Raw genomic sequence first — 20201 nt, forward strand, 5'->3', positions numbered from 1 at the left:
AGACAGAGGTGAGCATCCAGATGGAGGAGATTCGTAGGACAAGGGGTGTGGGAAGGGGCTCAGAGCTTCCAGGCCCCCTCCCGGCGCACCGCTCTCCCAGAACCTCCAGGGCTTCAGCAACCCGGAAGCTCTCCAGACCCCATCCTCTGGGGACCATTATGGAGGCTTCTTCACACAGACACGATCCGTCATTACCTCACTCTCCAGCCCCTGCCTCTCCCCCTCCTGGAGGATGGGAGGTGGGGCTGAAAGTTCCAAGCTTCTAATCATGGCTTGGTCTTGCTGGTGATCGCCCCCATCCTGAAGCCCTCCAGGAGCCCACCCAGAGCCGCCTCATTAGAACAAAAGACACTCTTATCACCCAGGAAATTCCAGGAGATTTAGGAACTCCACGTCAGGAACCAAATATTAGAACAAAAGATGCCCCTAGTACTCTTAACACTTAGGAAATCGCAAAGGTTTTAGGAGCCTGTGCCAGGAACTGGGCAGAAACCAATATATTTAGTTTCTATTATTTCACACTGACATAGTCATCAGAAGTTGAATAACAGTTGTATTCACCGTGATAGATAAAGACTCTAAGTCTTAGAGAAAGTGACTTGCTTCAGGTCTCATGGCTAGAAGTGGCAAAATTGGAATCCAAGTCTGTTTCACTCCAACCATGTAGCTCATGACATCACACGACCTCAAAGACCCCCCGAGTGGCTGAGAGCTGTGGGCACGTGTATGGGATAGAGGGGTCTGGAGTTCTAGATTTTAGTTCCCGCTGTCCCGGAAACACCACACATGACCTTGGAATAACATCACACGTCTTGGGGTTCACTTTTCTCATCTGTAAAATGAGGAGGGTTAACCAGTTGATAGCTAAAAGTCTCTTCCAGCTCTAAGAAAAAAAAAATCAATAAGCCCATGATGCTAATGGAGCCTCGTACAAATGGAATCAATTGAAACCTGGTTACAACAGCAGCCCGAGAGGAGGCTCCCACGATACTAAACACAGTAGCACAAGGGAGAAGACAGGCACCGCACACAGTTTCAAAGCAGCTTGGAAATGCTGGGATGAATTCCCATCTGCAGCCCTGCGTGTGATCCAAGTTTCCCCCTTTTCCAAAGAAAAGTCTGCTTTTATGACCTCTTATCCCACGGACTCTTTACTCCCCCACAGTGCAGATGCCTTTCTCCTATAACCCTGCAGACCTGAAACTGTCCTGAAGCTCACCTTTCCCCGCCCCACAGCTTCTTCTCAGCCCACATAGTCCTCAACTGCTCTACAGAATTGGACCAATGCTGGCAGACCTCGCCCTCCTTTCTGAAGCGCTTTCCTTTTGGGGCCTGGCCCCCAGTCTCCCCCACAGCCCTGACTGCCCTTCTTCTTTCTCTGACATCTCCTCAGTCTCCTCGTGCCACCCATAGCCACTCCCCAAGGCTGCCTTCAGCCCACTCCTCCCTCCCTCTCCCACCTCCCTCTCCCTCTCCCTCTCCCCTTCCCTCTCTTCCTCTCTCTCTCTCTCTCTCTCTCTTCCTCTGTTCTCCCCCAATCCCCGGGACTCCCCTGGTGCTGACTCTTATTCAAATCCTAGCCTTTTTGAGATTATTCCTTCCACAACGCTGCCAGAGCTTTGTTCCTGAGCTCAGCTCCACATTTCTGACTGCCTTCCTGAAACCTTCCCGGAATTTCAATCACAACCTGTCCCGAACGGAACTCGCTGTGCTTCTGCCCAGATCAGCTTCTTTCCCTGCCACCCCTGGTTCGGCAGAGGACAGCACCAGACTTCCTCTCATCCCGGCTTCACGCTTTGGTACAACTTTCGGCCTCTTTCCCTTCAATCCTCGTGTTTACCGGCGGCCCCACCACAAAGCTATGGGAATTCCACTCCCATTATGCGGGAGGCAGGTGGGTGCTCTGTCCACTGCCACTATAGGTCTTGAGTCCTGCCCGAGGTGTCATGGCCTCCTCACTGGTCTCCCACTTCCAGTTTCTTTCCTCTGAATGTAACCCGTGTCCATCAAGTCATCCTCTCTAAGGAGCAGCTCTAAGCGGGTCACTCATACTCAGTCTTTCCCCAACCCCTGTTGCTCAGTGAATCCCATACAAACACCTCACCCTGGAATGGGGCTCTGAGAAACCAGGGCCAACACCCTAGCGGTGCTCCTGTGTCTTGCCTTCTCCTCCACACTGCAATCCCACTGCTCCCTGGAGAGCTTTAATGGTTTATCAGCTCTGTGCCTTTATCTTATTCTCTCTGACTCCCTACAATCTTGCCGCGTTGCTCCTCTGTTTAAAACTCTCCAATACCTTCCCATTGCACTTACTACAAAACCCAACTCCTACAGGGCTACAACGCCCTATGTGGTATGCGCTGTGTGATAGACCATCCTCCCCGAGCCCCAATTTACATAATTCAGCCACACTGACTTTTTTCTCTGTTTCCTGAGTGGGTCAAGCATCACAAGGCAGCCTGCTTCTCATCCTCGGGGCCCAGCTGCAGTGCCTCTCCTGGGCTCCTGCTTCCCTGGTTAACAGCCCTCTCTCCTGCTGGGCCCAGATGTGGCTACAGAATCCTTCTCAACACACTGCTGCCTGCAGGGGACCACCACCAACTGGCCCGCTTTGACCCAATTAATGATTCTGCTCGTAAGAGCTGCCCCAGTCTGACATCCGCCAGCCACTGTCAGAAGGGATAACCTAGCGAGGCAAAGACATTCACCCCGAATGTGAGCATGAGTTAGCAGTTGAGTCAATATCCGAACCCAATTGTTCCTGGTCTTAGGCTATTGTTCGTTCTTTGTACCAAACTTTCCTGTTTTTAATTCCTCAAGGTGGGTGGTCCTAAAACATAGGAAGACAGTTTTCGGAGCCCACAGGGTGTGGGAAGGAAGGCCGGGAAGGGCAGCAGACAGGGGGCTGGGGCAGGGGCTCAGCAAGGGTGCTGCGGGCTGCTTGCTACTGGAAGAGCTAGTTGTGCGTCTGAAGCAGGGGAGAGCTGTTGCCATGGCGATGGACCAGCCAAAGCAGGGCACAGGGAGCAAGCTGCTAGAACGAGCTGGTTCTTAAATCAGCACATTACCAAATGCTTAAAAAATTAAAAATGGCATCCATCCTTTAGCCCGGTTGGGAAGAAAACCATAATTGTTCCTCCCCAGTAATCTAGCTGGGTCTGAGTCCAGAGAAGCCACTGATATTCCCAGCACAGCGTTTTTGGAACCAGGAATAATTTTGTCCAGTTTCTCATTTTAGGGGTTCCCAGAGAGGCAAAGTTATCTGCTCAAGTCATGGAGTAAGCTAAGCTGAGGTTGAGGCAGCGGGGGAGGGGAGGCTAGGGAAGGCGGGGTCCTCAGCGACGACCTTCTGGAGTCACCGGCCATCCTGCACAAACACCTTCACGGCTACTTGAACCCACTCACCTCCAAGACCCTGCCGCTGATGTACCGGTCACAAGTCTCGCATTTAATGCCAAACTGGGAGTGGTAGTCGGACTCGCAGTACGGAACGCCGTCCCTGCAAGAGGAAACCCACACAGGGAGAGGAAGTTGGGGGGGTCCATGGGGGTGTCATGTGCAAGTCCCCGGACCTGTAGCCAGTGGTGACTGGACCAAGATTAGAAACACTTGGGGAGCTTGTTAAAAATGAGAACTCCCCAGACACCCCCAGATTTGTGGAATCAGAGAACCCCTGGGAGGGGGGGCCAGGAATCTGCCTCTTGACAAACTCCCCAAGTGCACCTGGGAACCACTGGTCTGGGCTGCTGGTCATGGATATCCCTTTTCTATTCCCCTTCTTTCTATTTCTCCCCCCCAAGGTCTCCAGACCCACTCTCTTCTTTTTATCTCAAAGGGCTCTTTTTAAAACGTCTTGTAAAAACGTATGAAGGTTTGTTTTATCTAGATGAGGTAGTCTTCGCATTTGGCACATTACAAAGGCATGAAGTGAAAAGTCTTCTCCCTCCTCCCTGCCCCTTCCAGGAGGTCATCAATGGGGTCAATTTTTGTGCATAGCCTTCAGGGCTCCTCATCTGATAAAAAATTTTACCTGCGATGAGAGAATCATCTGACTGTGCTCCCGGGTCAGGAGATAAGGGGAACCTACCCTAACCACTTCCGATGTGTTTCATTTTCGCCTGGTGCTTCTCACTTATCAGGCAGTAATAAGATTATTGTGAATTATTCTTACAGTGCCCCCTGCTACTAAGAGCCACTGACATTGATGGCTCGGTGTGTGGCCGGCCCTCTGATGGTGCTTTATGTAGATTATTGCGTTGAATCTCTACGGCAGCCCTGTGAGGTCAGAACTATCAGTCTCCCTACTGCGTTAATGAGAAAACTCAACTCAGAGGACCGGAAGCTGGATTCAAACCCAGGCGGTCTGGTTTCTCCCCCGCTGTGGTCATGTGGCCTGAAGATACAGCTGTCATGTGCCGCGGGGCTTGGGCTCAGTGCCCGGCCTGTAGTGAGCACACAGCAAATGGCAGCTAGAGGAATGCCCATGATTGTGGAGAGGGGTCTTCAAAGAAGACATGGAGGTAGCTGGGGGCATCAGACGGCTCGCCCTGGCTCTGGGCCCTGCCTGGCTCTGAGGACCAGATCTGACGACACGGCTCTGTAGCGCTAATGAATCCACGAGAGAGAGGGCCACTTCCCCCACTTTTGGGTGTAACAGAACTGGCTGACGCAGACGGGCCTGAAGGACAGTCATGCCATCGTTTCATCTCCAAGTAGTTGCCACGTTGGGATTGCTGGGAGCCCACCCTGTGCTCTCCTGAAGGAGAGGGAGCAGTGGGGACCCACGCTCAGCGAGGGCCAGTGGTCAGACTGCTGCTTGAAGGCCCCCGAGACGAGCTTCCTCCCACCCCTGCCAACCCTTCCACACTCCGTGGGTGTGGGAGGGTGACTCTGCAGGGGGAGAAAGTCATTCGTCAGGAGGTAGGTACAATGAGCCAGCAAAATTTGTGTATAAATGCCAACCCCACCTCGTTTGGACCCATGGGTTGAGAGGCCTTGGGGAATTTGAAATATCCATGACCCTAAAAAGAGGCAGATAGTCAAATTAGTATTTACTAGACACTTACTAGTATGATGTCTGAGCCTTTGCACCACCCTACGAGGAAGGTCTTCTTATCCCTGTTTTTATAAACGAGGAAACAGACTGGGAGAAGTTCAGTCCTTTGCCAAGGTCATGCAGGCCGGCTTCTAACCCAGGCATCAATGCCAGAGGCAGTGCCATTAAGCACCTGCCGCTCTGCCAGCTGCCAGCCGAAGAGCCCAGAGCCAGGCTGCGGAGGCCTTAGGTGTGATGGGCAGTGGGGGCTGGGCCTTCTTGACAGGAGCTCTGAGCAAACCCTACACCCTCGACTTAGGCTCACAGACTCAAAGACTTCAGGCTGGCGACTCACTAAGGGCACTTCTTACTTGGCAGGGACGGAGGGAAATGCCAAACTCCTACTAACATGGCATTCGAAGCTCTCGGTGATGTGACCTCAGCTCACCTCTGCAGTCTGGGACCCTGCTTCACCTGCGCACACGTCTGAGCCCCGGCCAACGAGACGGATGTGTCAGGCGCCAGCCTGTCCCTGCCCAGGCTGGGCGTTCCACCTACAAGCTTTCCTTCTTTGCGTTTTCAAATCTAACCCGTTTTCAAGGTCTGGCTCAAATAGTGCCGTCTTCCATGAAGCTCTCACAGGTTCCAGACTGCACTCCCCGCTAGTTTGAAGGGCTCCCTTCTTTCTTGGAATAGTCGCAGACCTTCACTTGGACCGCTGACCCAGACGGTGCTGTCTGGTGGCATCCATGTTTCCTTTTGCCCATAGCCTCGCCTGGTTTTCCTTTGGGGGCCACCCCTTCCCACTCACAGTTACTATGGGTCACAGAGGGCTGCTCTCCGGCTCTAGGATTTATATCCTCCTGGCCAGTGATTGGTCGGGAATGCGCGTGTGACCCAAGGGTGGCCCAATCAGAGGCAACCGTGGGACTCTCACCAGAGTCCCTGGGAAAGAGGCCTCTGTCTCTCTGCCAGGCTGGCTAAGCTGCTAGAACGAAAGCCTGGGACTGCTGGTGATCATCTCTGCTACCCTTGGGGACGGCTTGTTTCAGAATAAATCCAGCACAGAGGAAGGGAGAGCTGAGAGAGAGGAGGAGGGGGAGAGAGAGAGAGAGAGAGACTTTCAAAGTGCCAGTAACATCTTTAAGCCCTGGATTCAGCCAGGCTGGAAGTCAGTAGGCCTCTGGCCTTCCCATTTCTGAGTCAGTAAACTCATTTTTGCTTAAGTGAGTTTGAATTGGGTTTTCTGTCGCTTATGATCTAAAGGGTCTTAAAGAACAAACCTCTTGGGCTCCCTACCACATAACTCCTGGTGCCGTAATTCTTTCTGTATCTAGTTTATCTCCCTCATTAGACTATCAGTCTCCTGAGGCAAAACCCACACATGCGCAGTGGGTCAGAGCGCACCCTCAGCCGTGTCCGCGTCATAGAGCATCGAAGCTATGAGGGTCTGCGGTCGTCATTTCTTTCAGGTGCTTGAGTACGGCAATGTGGTCACGAGGGGTCTCCTGGCAAGGGGGGCTCGTCTGGTGTGGTGCTGTGCTGCCACCGGGGGTGGGGCCCCCTCCCTGACAGTTTCGTGTGTCCATTGTATCTCATACCGATTCAATTCATTCAACAACTGTATTGTTGGCCAGGGGCTGGGCATTGCGCGAAAGGCAGCAGTGGGTAAAACCAAAGGCCCTGCCTTGGCGAGGACAGACATTAAATATCATCATGGAGCAAGTTACTTACTTCCTGAAGCCTCAGCTTTCACAGCTTTTAAAATGGGGACGGACGCCTCACGGGGTTAGTTGCAGGGTTTAATGCGATAACCCATACACAGCCATTAGTATATCTTTTGTACGTAACAAAAACTCGGTAATTGGTAGCCAGTATTATTATCATTATCAAAAAGTTAACCTGGATGAGTGTATGACTGCAAACGGTGTTAGCCCGTGTGAAGGGAACAAACAGGGCCCCGTGAAGGCTGGTGTTGGGGGAGGGGAGGGGGCACAGGAATGAGACCGCCTCCGGAGAGTAGGTGTGGGACCCAAGACCAGAGGGAGGAGAGGAGCGAAGGCGTCAAGGAGCGAGAAGAGCATCGCAGGCAGAGGAAACAGCCCAGAAGGGCCCAAGGGTTGGGGAGGTGCTGTTTGTGGCTGTGGGAGTGGGTGGAAGTGGAAGGAGATGCCCAGGGAGATTCAGGCAAGGACACCCTGGGGCAGGCCGGTAGGATGCGGGGGTCCTGGAAGCCAGGGCGGGGGGATGGAGGAGACACCCACTTGCTGATGTACTCCCCGGTGAGGATGACGCTGCAGGTCTGGCATTTGAAGCAGCTGACGTGCCATTGCTTGTCCAGCGCAAGGAGCGACTGGCCATGCTTGATCTCCTCCTTGCACCCAGCACAGTCTGCAAAAACAAGAGGACGCCACTGAGCAGAACATCCCGGGCCCCTTGACCATTGCTATCATCTCAGCCCAAGCGAAGGAAACCCCTCCCTGAAAACCAGCCTTCTTCCAGCAGCTCCCACCCTGGCACGGGCACCTGCCTGGAGCTCTAGCAGGTGAAAGCAAGGGCCCCGGAGCCCTGGGCTCTGGAGAGGAGGTCTTGGTGGGAGGGAGAAAGAGAGACATCCTAGGATTCCTCCAGAAAGCTCTCTGTCATCTTGACTGCTGTTCACCCCACACAGACAGACCCTGCTCTGTGCCTGGCCTGCCCTCGAACAGTTAAGTCAGCGTGCTACCCTCTGTGCCCGGGAACCTGCCACATCAGCAGTACCCGGGGGCCAGCAGATGTGCCGCATCTGAGACCCGTCCAGACCTACTGAACTTGACCTAAATCTCCAAGCACCGACGACTCTGAGAAGCACTGCTCCAGGGGATAAGCTTAGTATCTAATTTTTCCTACCCTTGGCTGGACGCTCAATGGCAAGGACCCTGTCTGTGTTTTGTGGTTAAATCTATTCTCTCGCCTAGTGCTGAGCTCAACACCCAGCAGGAACTCAGATCATATTTGCTCGATGAATATGAAGGAGTGGGCCTCATAGCACCCAGGCAAAGGACAGAGCTTACCGTGCCTGCCCCCTTCCCAGCATGCTTATAATACGCTGAACATTTTCCTCCCCAAGGATCAGAGAATCTGGTAAGACCGTCCCAAACCAGAGAGGTGTTCTTACTCCCCATCCTCATCACCCTGGAACGCGCACAAGGGCCACAGAATGTGGGGGCCAGGCATCTGCCTGTTGCTCAATCCGTGTCTGGGGAGGGGCAGGAAATGGAGCCAGCGTCCAAGGTACTTGGGAGATGCTGGGAATTCAGGCCTACCCGGTCGGATGGCCCACTCCGGAGGAGGAAAGGGTCATGGGACAAAGTTTACCAGAGGACAAGCCTCTCCATTGGCGCCACAAGACAGATGCATACTTTGAAGCAGTGGGGAGAAAAGAAACTGCGTATCAAGTTGGGAGAGGCTGGCTGGAAGCCCTCGTGTCCAGCTGGGAGCCAGTCCTGGGAGAGAAAATGATGTGTCTGCCTGTCGAGGAAGGGAGTGTGCCCAGCCAACAGTGGGGAACGTCTGGGCCCTGATGAAGTGCTTGGACGAGGCAACTCCCACGGTCCCCGCCTCTTGGCTCCCTAGAGCCTTCCTAACATCCCTTAACACAGGCTGGGGGCGGGAGGGTCTCTGATTGCAAAATGCTTCAAGCCCCAGGCCTTCAGATGGGGGCTGGAAGAATAGTTTTGGGATTTCTTTTCCTTCCTCACTCCTCGAAAAAGTCTACCCACCTCCATCCCAATAATCACGGGCTTTAGAATGTAATCATTTAGAGACGTCAGGCACCCCCTTCTCCTTTTATAAAGGTGACTTACCCATGCTCAGGGGGGAGACCCTAAGGGCGCAGGGGTCAACTACTGAACCACAAATACTGAACTTGTGTCTGTCGGCCTCCTGGATAGGGTTAAATAATTCCACGGGGGCTCAGAGTTCACAGAGTCCTTGGTCACAATCCCACCTAATGCAGGAATCTACAGCATTCTCGATAGGCAGGCGCCGTCCTCTGCTTAATTGCCTCCAGGGGTAGGAAGCTCACCCCCTTTGGAGGAAGCCCACTTTGCCTTTGGACAGGCAAAATTGTCACAAGTGCCTTCTTTTATTTTTTTCAGTTTATTTTTTAAATATGTATCACATAAAGGTTTATTCTTTTTTGTAACTCCATTTTTAATTTCCTATCTGATTTTTTAAAATTGCAGTATAATTGACACACAATGTTACATCAGTCTCAGGCGTGCAACATAGTGATTCAGCAACTCTATACCTTACGCCTGCTCAGCCCAAGTGTAGCTCCCATCTGTCCCCACACACCGCTATTCCAGTATCCTTGGCCACATTCCCTATGCTGTGCCGTTCATCCCCGTGACCTACCCCTTGCATCACTGGAAGCCTGTGCCTCCCACTCCCCTTCACCCACTCTGCCCATCCCTCCTCCCCCTCACCTCTGGCAACCTTCAGTTTGTTCTCCATATTTATGGGTCTGTTTCTGCTTTTTTGGTTTGTTTGTTCATTTGTTTTGTTTTTGAGATTCTACATATAAGTGAAATCATACAGTATTTGTCTTTCTCTATCTGACATATTTCACTTAGCATAATACCCTATAGGTCGATCCATGTTGTCGCAAATGGCAATATTTCATTCCTTTTTGTGCCTGAGTAATATTCCATGGTATATATATGCCACATCTTTATCCATTCATCAACCGATGGACACTTGGGTTGCTTCCATATCTTGGCTATTGTAAACAATGCTGCAATAAACATAGGGGTGCATATATCTTTTTTAATTAGTGTTTTTGTTTTCTTTGGGAAAATCCCAACAGTGGAATTACTGGATCATATGGTATTTCCATTTTTAATATTTTGAGGAACCTTCATACTATTTCCCACAGGGGTCGCACCGATCCACATTTGTCACCAACAGCACACAAGTGTCCCTTTTTCTCCATGTCCTCGCCAACACTTGTCATTTCTTGTCATGGCTGCCTTTTTTTTTTTTAAGATTTTATTTATTTATTTGAGAGAAAGAGAGCACAGAGAGAGAGAGAGAGAGAAAGAGGGAGAAGCAGACTTCCTGCTGAGCAGAGAGCCCGATGTGGGGCTCGATCCCAGGATCCTGAGATCACGACCTGAGCCAAAGGCAGACGCTTCACCGACGGAGCCACCCAGGCGCCCCATGACTGCCTTCCTTATATGGAGCTGAGACCTGACTCCTTGTGATGCCCCTTATTTTATGCAATGAGAATAACCTACCTCTTTTGCCTCCTGACATTTCCTTCAAATACTTAAAGACAACTGCGGTTTCTCTCTTCTCCCTCCTTCCTTACACTTCACTTTTCCTTGCTTGATGTGGTCAACCTCTGATCAACCTCACTTGTCGACTCCGTGGAGCTAGGTATATAATGGCCAACAGCACATCTCATTTGAATAGCTGCATCATTTGTGGCCACATTCTAGAAATGAGTCCCATCTCCTTAAGGAGCAATGATGCATTTGGGATGGACTTGGCATGCTGAGTTAAAATTCCGGGGGCAGTCCTGTGTAGTGGTTAGAGGCTAGGCTGGGAGGACAGAGTGGATGGTGAGAGGCTGGCTGAGGGCAGAATCCCAGCTCCCTTGCTTACTAGTTGTGTGACCGCTAAGACCCTGCTTCCTCATCTGAATACCTTCCTTACAACCCTGGTGTGAAGATGTACTATAACCAGGCCCGTAAGGACTCGACACATGGGCTCAACAAATACTCGCTGTCATTCTTATTTCACGTTCTTGTGTTTTTAACCCATATTCTGTGCACTGTCACGTCTCTGATCTGAGGCCAGAAGAATATTCCTGTTGCTGGGAAGGCCTGCTGATTCCTCCAGAGGATTCCTCCGGGATGCCTCCTCCATGTGGTTTTTCTTCTCGTGTTATACTGCGCGTCTTCCATTGCATTGGCCTCAGATTGATCAGGACCCTTTTCTCCCTCTTCGTCCTCCTTTCACCCTGACCTCTGGTGGAGTTTCAGGCATCCACCCAGGAGCCCGTGAGTCTGGTATAACAAACAGGCACGGTCAGGAAAACTACACCCTGCCCCGTGCTGGTCGCTGTGCCGCCAGCTGTCCGCTCCTCATATGTTCCTCTCTATTCCAAAATTACAACCTTCAGCTGGCAGCAAGTATGAGGCCACCACCTGTTCCCCCAAATCCCTCAGTTTACTGAGGTCTCTAGAGACTCCCGGCAGCCATTTTTAGTTTCCCTTGACTGTGTCATACATTCCGTTTAGATCAACAAAAATGAGTGGGTTTTGTGAGTCATAGCAGGCTCCCTTCCTTGCTTTAGATAACTAATCCAGGAAGTCGGGACCCTTCCCAATTAGCAAGTCATGTCTCTGGTAGAGGGTGTGAAGGGAATAGGCTCCAGGGCCAGACCGCCTGGGCCCACATTCCAGTTTCATTACTTACTATTTGTGTGACTCTGGGCAAGTCATTTATACTCTTTGGGTCTCAGCCTTCTCATCTATAAAACAATTACTCTTCCCTCATAGAACTCTTATGAGATATTATATATAGATATTATGTATCGAAAACTTAGTGGATTGCTTGACAATAGTAACAGTCAATCAGTGTTAGCAGTGGTGATGATAGTGGTGGTGGTATTGGTGGTGGTAGTACTGGTAGTGATAGTGGTGACAGTTGTGATGGTGATGGTGGTGGTGGTGGTGGTACTGGTGGTAGTGATGGTTGTGGTGATAGTGGTGTTGGTAGTGATGGTGGTAGTGATGGTGACGGTGTTGGTAGTGATGGTGGTGACAGTTGTGATGGTGATGGTGTTGGTAGTGATGGTGGTGACAGTTGTGATGGTGAGGTGGTGGTAGTGGTGACGGTGACAGTTGTGATGGTGATGGTGGTGGTGGTGGTGTTGGCAGTAATGGTGGTAGTGATGGTGATGGTGTTGGTAGTGATGGTGGTGGTGGTGGTGGTGGTGTTGGCAGTAATGGTGGTAGTGATGGTGATGGTGTTGGTAGTGATGGTGGTGACAGTTGTGATGGTGATGTTGGTAGTGGTGGTGATGGTGACCATGGTAATGGTGATGGTAATGGTGATGTTGGTAGTGATGGTGGTACTGATGGCGATTGTGTTGGTGGTGATGGTGGTGGTGGTGGTGATGGTGGTGACAGTTGTGATGGTGATGCTGATGTTATTACTGCTGCTGATTCCTCCCAGTGAAAATGGTGAGGAAACACTTCTTATTCTTGTAAAAAGTAACACAATTCTTTTCTCCTGATAGTTCCTGAGTATTCTTATTGACCCTTTTGAGTAGAGAACTGCTCCTGCTGTTCCAGAATGCCTTTATTCACCCTCCAGGGATGAAATGTCACACCCTTGTAGATCACAAATACATCTGGTCTTTCCTCCTTCTTTTTCCTTTTCCATGATACAGTCTTCATCTTAGCCCTCTGATGAGTCTGGTTTTGGTTCCCTCTATCGTTCGGGAACTCAGCAGACCCTCCAACATCCCCGCCAGTTATCTACACGGACAGTGACCACCTTTGGGGAGAATACGCTTCTGTGGAACGTATTCTCCATAGATCCACAGCTGGCTGTCCTTACTTTGAGAGTAAAAGCACGAGCCGCGACCCTGAGTACTCCCCCTGGAGACCGCTTATGCGCTCACCTGCAACTCATTATTCACTCGTCTTCACCTTCCTCTGCCTTGGATTTGCAGAATTATGGTGGAGACATTTAGCACCTCTCCTCAAGGACACATTCATATACAGGATTCCCACACTCAGCCAAGGAACTCTCCCCCCTCTCCGAGGTCCCTGATGCGTGTAGTAACGCAATACAAGCCAAGAGAAATTAAGAGATTCAGGAGTCGTATTCTCTCTTTGGTGTGCTTTCCAGATTAAGTCTCCACGTCCACAGCATCCCTCACTTTATATTTAGAGAGTACTTTACACACTATGGCGTATGCTAGTCTGGCTCCTGGATACTAATACATTTGCTTTCCATAAAGCTGGGTAAACGGAGCCCCAGCAAGGCTATGTATCTGCTGTGTTCCACACAGAGGCTTGGCACGCTCCTGGCTCCAGCCTGCCTCTCTCGACTGCCTCACACGCGGTCCTGCTGGTCTCTCCAGAGCAGCATCAGTGATAGGGCCGCGGTCCTGCATCCCAGCACTCCAGCCCTGCTGTCATGCTGCACGATGCTTTCAAGGAATCATGAAAGATAACAGTGTGTGCACTCAGTCACCTCGAGATGGAAACCTGCTCAGACCAGCAAACTGTTCTCGAATGTCACCAAGGACGCTGAAGGAAGTGCTCTGCACATTCTGTGAGCGGATCTGATTAGATCTAGAGGAAGGAAGGGCGAGGGAGGAAGCCTTCCCGTCGTCTTTCTCCCCAGCTCACCACGCCGGGCAGGCTCTGATGAAGCCCCTCGGGGCCAAGCCCTGCTGACTCGGGGTGTTCTGTGCTCACCCTTCGGCAGGATGTGGCCTCAGCCTGCTGACTCTGTTGGGGCCCGCGTCCGCACAGTGAGGCAGTGCAGGCGGCTAGGCAGCTAATGGGTTTTCATTGATCCCGCTGTGGAGGCCAGCGGGAGCGTCACGCAATGTGAAAGAACACCGGAGCCTAGCGTGACTTACTGCAGACCCGGGGGCCAGGGCCACATGAGTGTGTGTGCGGGCACCTGCTGTCAGCAGTCTGACAAGGGCGACTGGAACAGTGATCAAGACATCTTACCACTAGACATACTCGAGTGGAATGGATGTTCCACGAATTCGAATGACTGTTCCGAGGTACACGCTTGATCCTCAGTTTCCCCCCAGATCTATAGTTTGGTGATGAAACATAACATTTACTCTGGTGTGGTAGATGGTCCCCTCATCTCTAAATGGTGATTCTCAGTCTTAGGAGCGGCAAATGCATCACCTAGGAAACTTATTAAGAATGCAGATTTCTGGGTTCCTTTCTTAGAAGTCCAAAGTGGGAGGGTGCCTGGGTGGCTCAGTGGGGTAAGTGTCTGCCTTTGGCTCAGTTCATGATCTCAGGGTCCTGGGATCGAGCCCCTCGTCGGGCTCCCTGCTCAGCAGGGAGTCCGCTTCTCTGCTTCTCCCTCTGCCCCTCCCTGCCCCCTGCTCGCGCTCTCTCTCTTCCTTGCTCTCTCTCTGTCAAGTAAATAAATAAAATCTTAAAAAAAAGGATTAAAAAGAATTAAAAAAAAAAAAAAGAAGTCCAAAGTGGGCCTAAAAACCTGCGTTTAGCAGTTATGCGGCGAAGCGATGCAGTGTTCCCCGGGACACTTTCTAAGAGACTCTAGCATATCCCTTGTGGTTTGCTCCCATAGTTCTCCTTTTAAAGATGTGTCTGTGTATACTTTTTAGTGGCGTTTGGAAAAACTGAGAACCACTGGTGGCTTCATCAGCCGTGTTAGGGTGTCCTGGGGAACATGGATCCAGAGGGGAGATAAAATGCGGGGGAGCCTAGCTCACCCCAGAAGAGCCCCACCCAAGCGGCCACACATGGTACAGGCTGTCATGGTGTATGATCAGCAGCCTGCTTTCCCTGCATTGCTGCATGAGGAAGCCTGTGAGCCTGGGCTGTACGCCAACTGGGTCAGGCTTCAGGAGTCCTCCAGGGTGGAAACCTCCCCCACTTCCCTCCGGGCCTGCAGAAGCGGATGATGGAGCTGGGACAGGGGCCCTAGGAGACATGGCCGCAGACAGGGAGGAGCCCAGGGGAAGCACTCACGGCTTGGTCCTCGGATCTTGATGGGCTTACTGCTGGTCATGGACTGGGAGCATGTCTGACATACACATTCCTTCCCGCTGAAGGTCACCTTGTCTCCAATGGGGAAAGGCTTCCTACAAGGTAGATGAAAGAGAAAGTCAGCCCCTCTTCTCTAGACGGATGCCCCGTCTATTGGTGAGCTGACAGCAGATGAGCTCAAAGCTCGTTGGTGCCACACGCGGCCTACCTTCTATTATACCAGGTAAATTCAAGCGCTATTCACGGTGCCAGGCTGACTAAACCACTCACTTGGGGCCATGACTGGAACTGGAGGCCCACTTGGGCCATTTGTATGATTTTAACACCGGGCAAATCATGACACTTAGGGAAGCTTACATTGCTCATCTGTGAACGAATTGGTTAATAATTCCTCCTTGAGTTGCCCCTTCCTCCTGGAAGGACTTTTTCCATCCCAACCTCGCCTATCCCCATACAGCAAGAAGAACTCATTCAACGCCTAAATTCACCAGAATTTCTTCCTTTCACTATCCAGGACATTTAGAAATCCACAAATAACCTCTCCTCTCCTCTGCGTTTGTGCAGTTTGGGGTTCAGAGTTCAGAGGTCTCAAACTTGTTCACATCCTGCCTCCCTAAACAAAGATAAACTGGACATCGAACCCCTGGCACCGTTGAGCCCATTGTTCAGCTGCTCTCGTGCATGAAGTCTGGGACAGCCTGTTATACAGACTCTGGGAGCAGCCCCTGACAGAGGCTTCCAGTGGCTCCCCTGCCCTTGTATCTGCAGCATGGGACATGGGAGGGAGTGCAGGGGTGAGTTGGGGGAGCTGTGTTCTCATCGTGGCCCAGGCACTGACTTGTGGTATAGGACACAGCATGATGTTGGGGAAGCACTGCATCTGTCTGGGGCTTGACAGAAACTTCACTTTAAACCATACGGACCCTGCTGTGCTAACTTCCAGTGGGTCTGGGATTCTGGGACCCAGGGCCCAGGTTTTAAGAGATGGATGAATGAATGAATTCCACTGGGTGATTTTATTTTCTTGTACACTGTGTCATTAGTCTCAGCAGGGACCCTAACTGGTAACTAACAGGTGTTATTTTATGGGGAGAATAATTAATCTATAAATTCCTTTCCTAATTAAAAAAGGCATACATTTATTCCAAACCATGTTTCTACATATGACTTAATCAGAGCAGCCCATTAAATTTTAATGTATTTTGGGGCCAGGCTGAGGTCTCCTTTATTTTTTTTGTATCTTCTTAATGCGGTACGTGGCGTACAGTGGACCCTTCACGTGTGTCTGCTTAGTTAACAAGGAATCGGGATGCAGGACATGAGGCGGAGGGAAGGGTGAGCTTTCCAACGCCTACCAGGTTGCCTGAGAGGCTAGATGGTTATCACATGATAATGACAAGAATAGCAAAAGCAGACACAATTATGTCCCAGTCACGGAGCTACGTATGGTCTTTGCAGACACCATCTCATTTATCTTCATGAAAACCCAACAATGTTGGGATGGTTTTGATGCCCATTTTACTGATGAAGAAGCCGAGGCTTGCAGAGGGGGATCACTTGCCAGGGTCATGGAGGAAGGCTACAAACAGATACCCCTACACCACATGTGGCTGAGGAGGGGAGCTAGCCCAGATGCCTGGTGTCCAAAATGGGTTCTGGGTACTCAGTGCTTCCTTTGAGGACTTCTGATGGGAAATGGGAGGCTGAGGGTGGGGGCTCACGTCCTCACTCTGATCTCCAGAGAAACTAGTGTTTCACAGCCCTGGGAGCCCCAGAACTGCCAGGGGGCCCAGGCAGAGGGGCCTGGCCTCTGCCGGCCACCTGCCCACCTGCACAAGCTGCACACGAAGCACTTGGGGTGGTAGGTGCGGCCCAGGGCAGAGATGACCTCGCCAGTGATGAAGTCCCTGCAGCTGTCGCAGCGGGTGCCGTAGAGCTGCTGGTAGTCTTGGGTGCAGATGTACTCCTGGTTCTTGAAGAAGAAGCCCGACTGAGCCAGGCCGCAGCCGCACACTGCAGGGAGCAAGGAGAGACACAAGGGCAGGCTGAGTCCAGGCAAGGCTGGCATGCAGAGGTTCTCATGGGGGACAAGGCTGGCGTCTGACTTGGTCGTGAGTGCCCCGAAAATGCTGGCATATTGGACCTCGTGGGGCTAGTGTTCCTAAAGTGTGTCCTGAAGACCACGTGCATTGGAATCACCTGCGGGCTCCCTAGGATGCAGGTGGGTGGGCCTGAATCAGACTCCCTGGGCTCGGGGCCCGCGTATTTGCGTTTTAGCAAACACCCCAGCTGGTGCTGATGAGACCACGGATGTTGTACAGTCCTCTCCATCCATGCATGGAAGCTGAGGGCTGCGTGGCTCACACATGCCATCCTGTGATATTCTAAGTCTGATAAGATCATTCAGTTAAAATTTCCCTGGGCACTTCCTCTGCGCATGATTCTGTGCTAGGTGAAGACAATTTAGGACGGCAACGGGATGGATGGTTTGAAGTTTATAATCTGTTCTCACCATAGACATAAAGAGTCGGTCTGTTCCCAGGCAAGAATGATAAAGCACGATCCCTGAACTGTGAAGAACTAACAGTATATGCCAAAAGACGACCTCGTAGAGCATACATCATGGGCGATAGGCCATGGGCTGGTGTGGGCAGCAAGTGCTGTGAGTGGGGAGGTAAAGGGAGCCATGTCAGTGGGGGAGGGATCATGGTAGGCTTCTTGGAGGAGGTGGCACTTAAGTTGAACTCTGAAGGCAGAAAATGAGCTAAAGCACACAGGCAGGAAGTTGCAAGTGATATTTGTATGGAGGTGGGACTAGGATAGGAGTGGTGTTTTTAGGGAGTGGAGGGCAGTAATACAGAAAAATACTGTTGGAGGGAGGGCCTGAGTCCAGCTTAAGAAGTTTAGGCTTTGTGGAATACTGAGAAGCCATGGATGGTTTTTCTCCCAGTTTTCCAAAAACTTACAAAAATTATTTTGAAACTCTCTGACATAAATAAAAGAAGAGAGAAGGTTATAATGATGTCCGATCACCCAGTTGCAAAAATGACCAATTGCACCAATTGCGTTTGAATAGACAGGCAACACGATGTCATAAGGTCTTACAGGAGATGCTTGTGGACAACATGAAGATGTGTAGGACCCATAATAGAGGCGCAGATGGATGTCATTATAGGTGCCTGAACGACTGAATCACGGGGGACTCCTTAACCCCAAAGGACTTAGAAATGTGGGAAATGAGATTTCCCTCTGAGGGTTAAGTTATGAAATCAACACCTAATGGGAAGGGCAGAAAGAGGCAAAGTTCCTTTCAAGAGATCGAATGGCTCTCAGGGTCACCAGAGCTGCTGAGTGTATTGATCTGGCTAAACAAGGGTGGTCAGCCAAGAAGGGGCTCACCAGCAATCAAAGGAAGGCCACTGGGGAGTCCATTCCAACCCTGTGACCAGCCCCCTTGTTTTGAGTCTGCACTCACTAAGTGACTAATAGTTTGACTTTCTGCATAGACCTTTGGGGGAGAAGCAGCCGGTCAGGGCAATGGGAACTAGTACAATGGAGAAAGAAGCTCTTGTGCCCATTAATAAACGGGCACTCTGATTTTATAGCTTGGTTTCTTGAAGCCTTGGTTGGCACGAATCAGCTTTCTCAAGCATGATCAATGGTATGGAAACCAATAAGACGGAGTTCCAAGCCTGTAATCCTGGGGACCTGGCCTGGACTGGGTGATGCTACCCCCCTAAATACTACCTCCTTGAACATAGGGAAAGTTGTAATGCAAAAGCAGCCAGGTCGAAGAGAGGAGGGACTTCCAGGCACATGGCCGAAGTAGTTCGCAAGTGTGTGTTCACCTTGCAGGCCAGAGGCAGGCTCACGGGGCCAGGATGAGTGAGGAGGGGGGCAGCCCCAGAGGTTACAGCGTTAGGGGGACAGGGCAGCGCAGGGGGAGATGTAATAGTCTGGGAGTTGGACCACCTGGGCTCTGGGTTTGTCACTGCCACTGACTCTCCGGGTGACCATGGACTTGGTCTCTGTTCAAATATACGTAAAATGAAGAAGGTTGGGTTAAAAAGTGACCTGAGCTTTTCTTCTGACACTGACATGCCGTGAGTCCAGGAGAAGAAGAGCTTCCTTCAGGGCTTACCAGGTGCCTACACATTTTAAACCCAGTGCCAGGTGGGGCTGGAGGGCCCTGGAGACCAGCGCTGGCCGCAGAGAGGCGGGCGGATTAGTGGAGGTGGAGGTTGGTGGTAGTTGATGGTGGGGGGGGTTCATCTTCTAGCAGGTTTCGTGAAAATTCATCACATCAAACAATGCCTCAAGAGCAGGCCAGGCCAGAGTACAGGGCGTTCTGGGGCATGCAGGTGGCGGATCGATTGACTTCATGGCTGTGGAATTAGTGAGGTCATGGCCTACGACCTCATTGGAAACAGCTCCTGTTTTTTTCCTTCTTTTCTCTCCTTTGTTTCCCCTGCCAGCTCCACCCCCAGAGCCACCTCTCCCAGTGGACAAACCCAGGAGGCCAGAAGAAAACTCGGAACAATCGGTTCCTCCATTTCCCCCAAGGAGCCGAAGGAGGAAGTTTTTGGTAGAAAGGATGTAAAGGTTGATAAGAATCTCAGGGGGTTCCTGGAAATACAGTGGGGAACACGGGGATAGAAGGCAAGTTGGACAGCATGACAGATGTATTTGAGGCTGAGCAGGGCCCTACATCCAAATAACAGGAAAGGCCTTGGAGAGGGTCTACAGTATGGAATTGATGTGGAGTTTAACACACCCAGGGCAGGCGTTATTCTGTGAATCAAAAAAATAAAGTCTATTAACAACAGCAACAAAAAAAGCAGATCATTGGGTTTGACAGTGGGACAGGATAGGAGAAGTTAGAACGGCTTTGAGAAAATTCAGAGTGAATGTTCACTCTTAATATAATGCCCAGAAGGAGACCTTGCCCACAGTCACAGCGTGTTTCAGGGGAAAATGGACCGTGTTGCGGGTCACTGGACTGTGGTCCATGTTTCTATTCTACCACTCAGGTGCTGTGTGGCTTTGAAAAAGTTACCCCACCTCTCTGGAGCTCAGCTGCCTCATTTGTGAAATGAAGGGGCTATGTGGTACCTGAGAACACACCCTGACCCGTGTGGCCGCGAGTCTGTCGTAGGATTCTGTTGATTTTCAACTTTACAAAAGAGACGGAGTTTTATGGGATTTCAAAACCAAAGCGTTAGAAGGGCTCCTGACGGTGATCTAGTTAACATTTAAATGTTTCACTGTGAACTATATTCTACATACAGAAAATGTAGTAAATATACAAATACCGTGTAAAGAAGAGGAATAAAATACGCTCCCAGGTACCCGCTCCCAAGTTTCCAGTGCCTCGGAAGCCTGTTTGCATCTCC

General features: G+C 51.0%; 1 protein-coding gene across 2 annotated transcripts in view; it reads right to left on the minus strand.

Annotated features, from left to right (window-relative positions):
- ABLIM3 (actin binding LIM protein family member 3) overlaps positions 1-20201 on the minus strand; it is a 107122-nt gene that overhangs the window by 43274 nt on the left and 43647 nt on the right. For both annotated transcript variants that reach the window (XM_040630433.1, XM_040630432.1), the window contains exons 4-7: positions 16638-16821; positions 14791-14903; positions 7300-7426; positions 3406-3499 (exon numbers count right to left, since the gene is read on the minus strand). In XM_040630433.1, coding sequence (XP_040486367.1) covers positions 3406-3499; positions 7300-7426; positions 14791-14903; positions 16638-16821 — 518 coding nt within the window. The remainder of the gene's footprint in view (positions 1-3405; positions 3500-7299; positions 7427-14790; positions 14904-16637; positions 16822-20201) is intronic.

Source organism: Ursus maritimus, unplaced genomic scaffold, assembly GCF_017311325.1.
Source record: "Ursus maritimus isolate PB19 unplaced genomic scaffold, ASM1731132v1 scaffold_15, whole genome shotgun sequence".
In the NCBI taxonomy this organism is placed as follows: domain Eukaryota; kingdom Metazoa; phylum Chordata; class Mammalia; order Carnivora; family Ursidae; genus Ursus; species Ursus maritimus.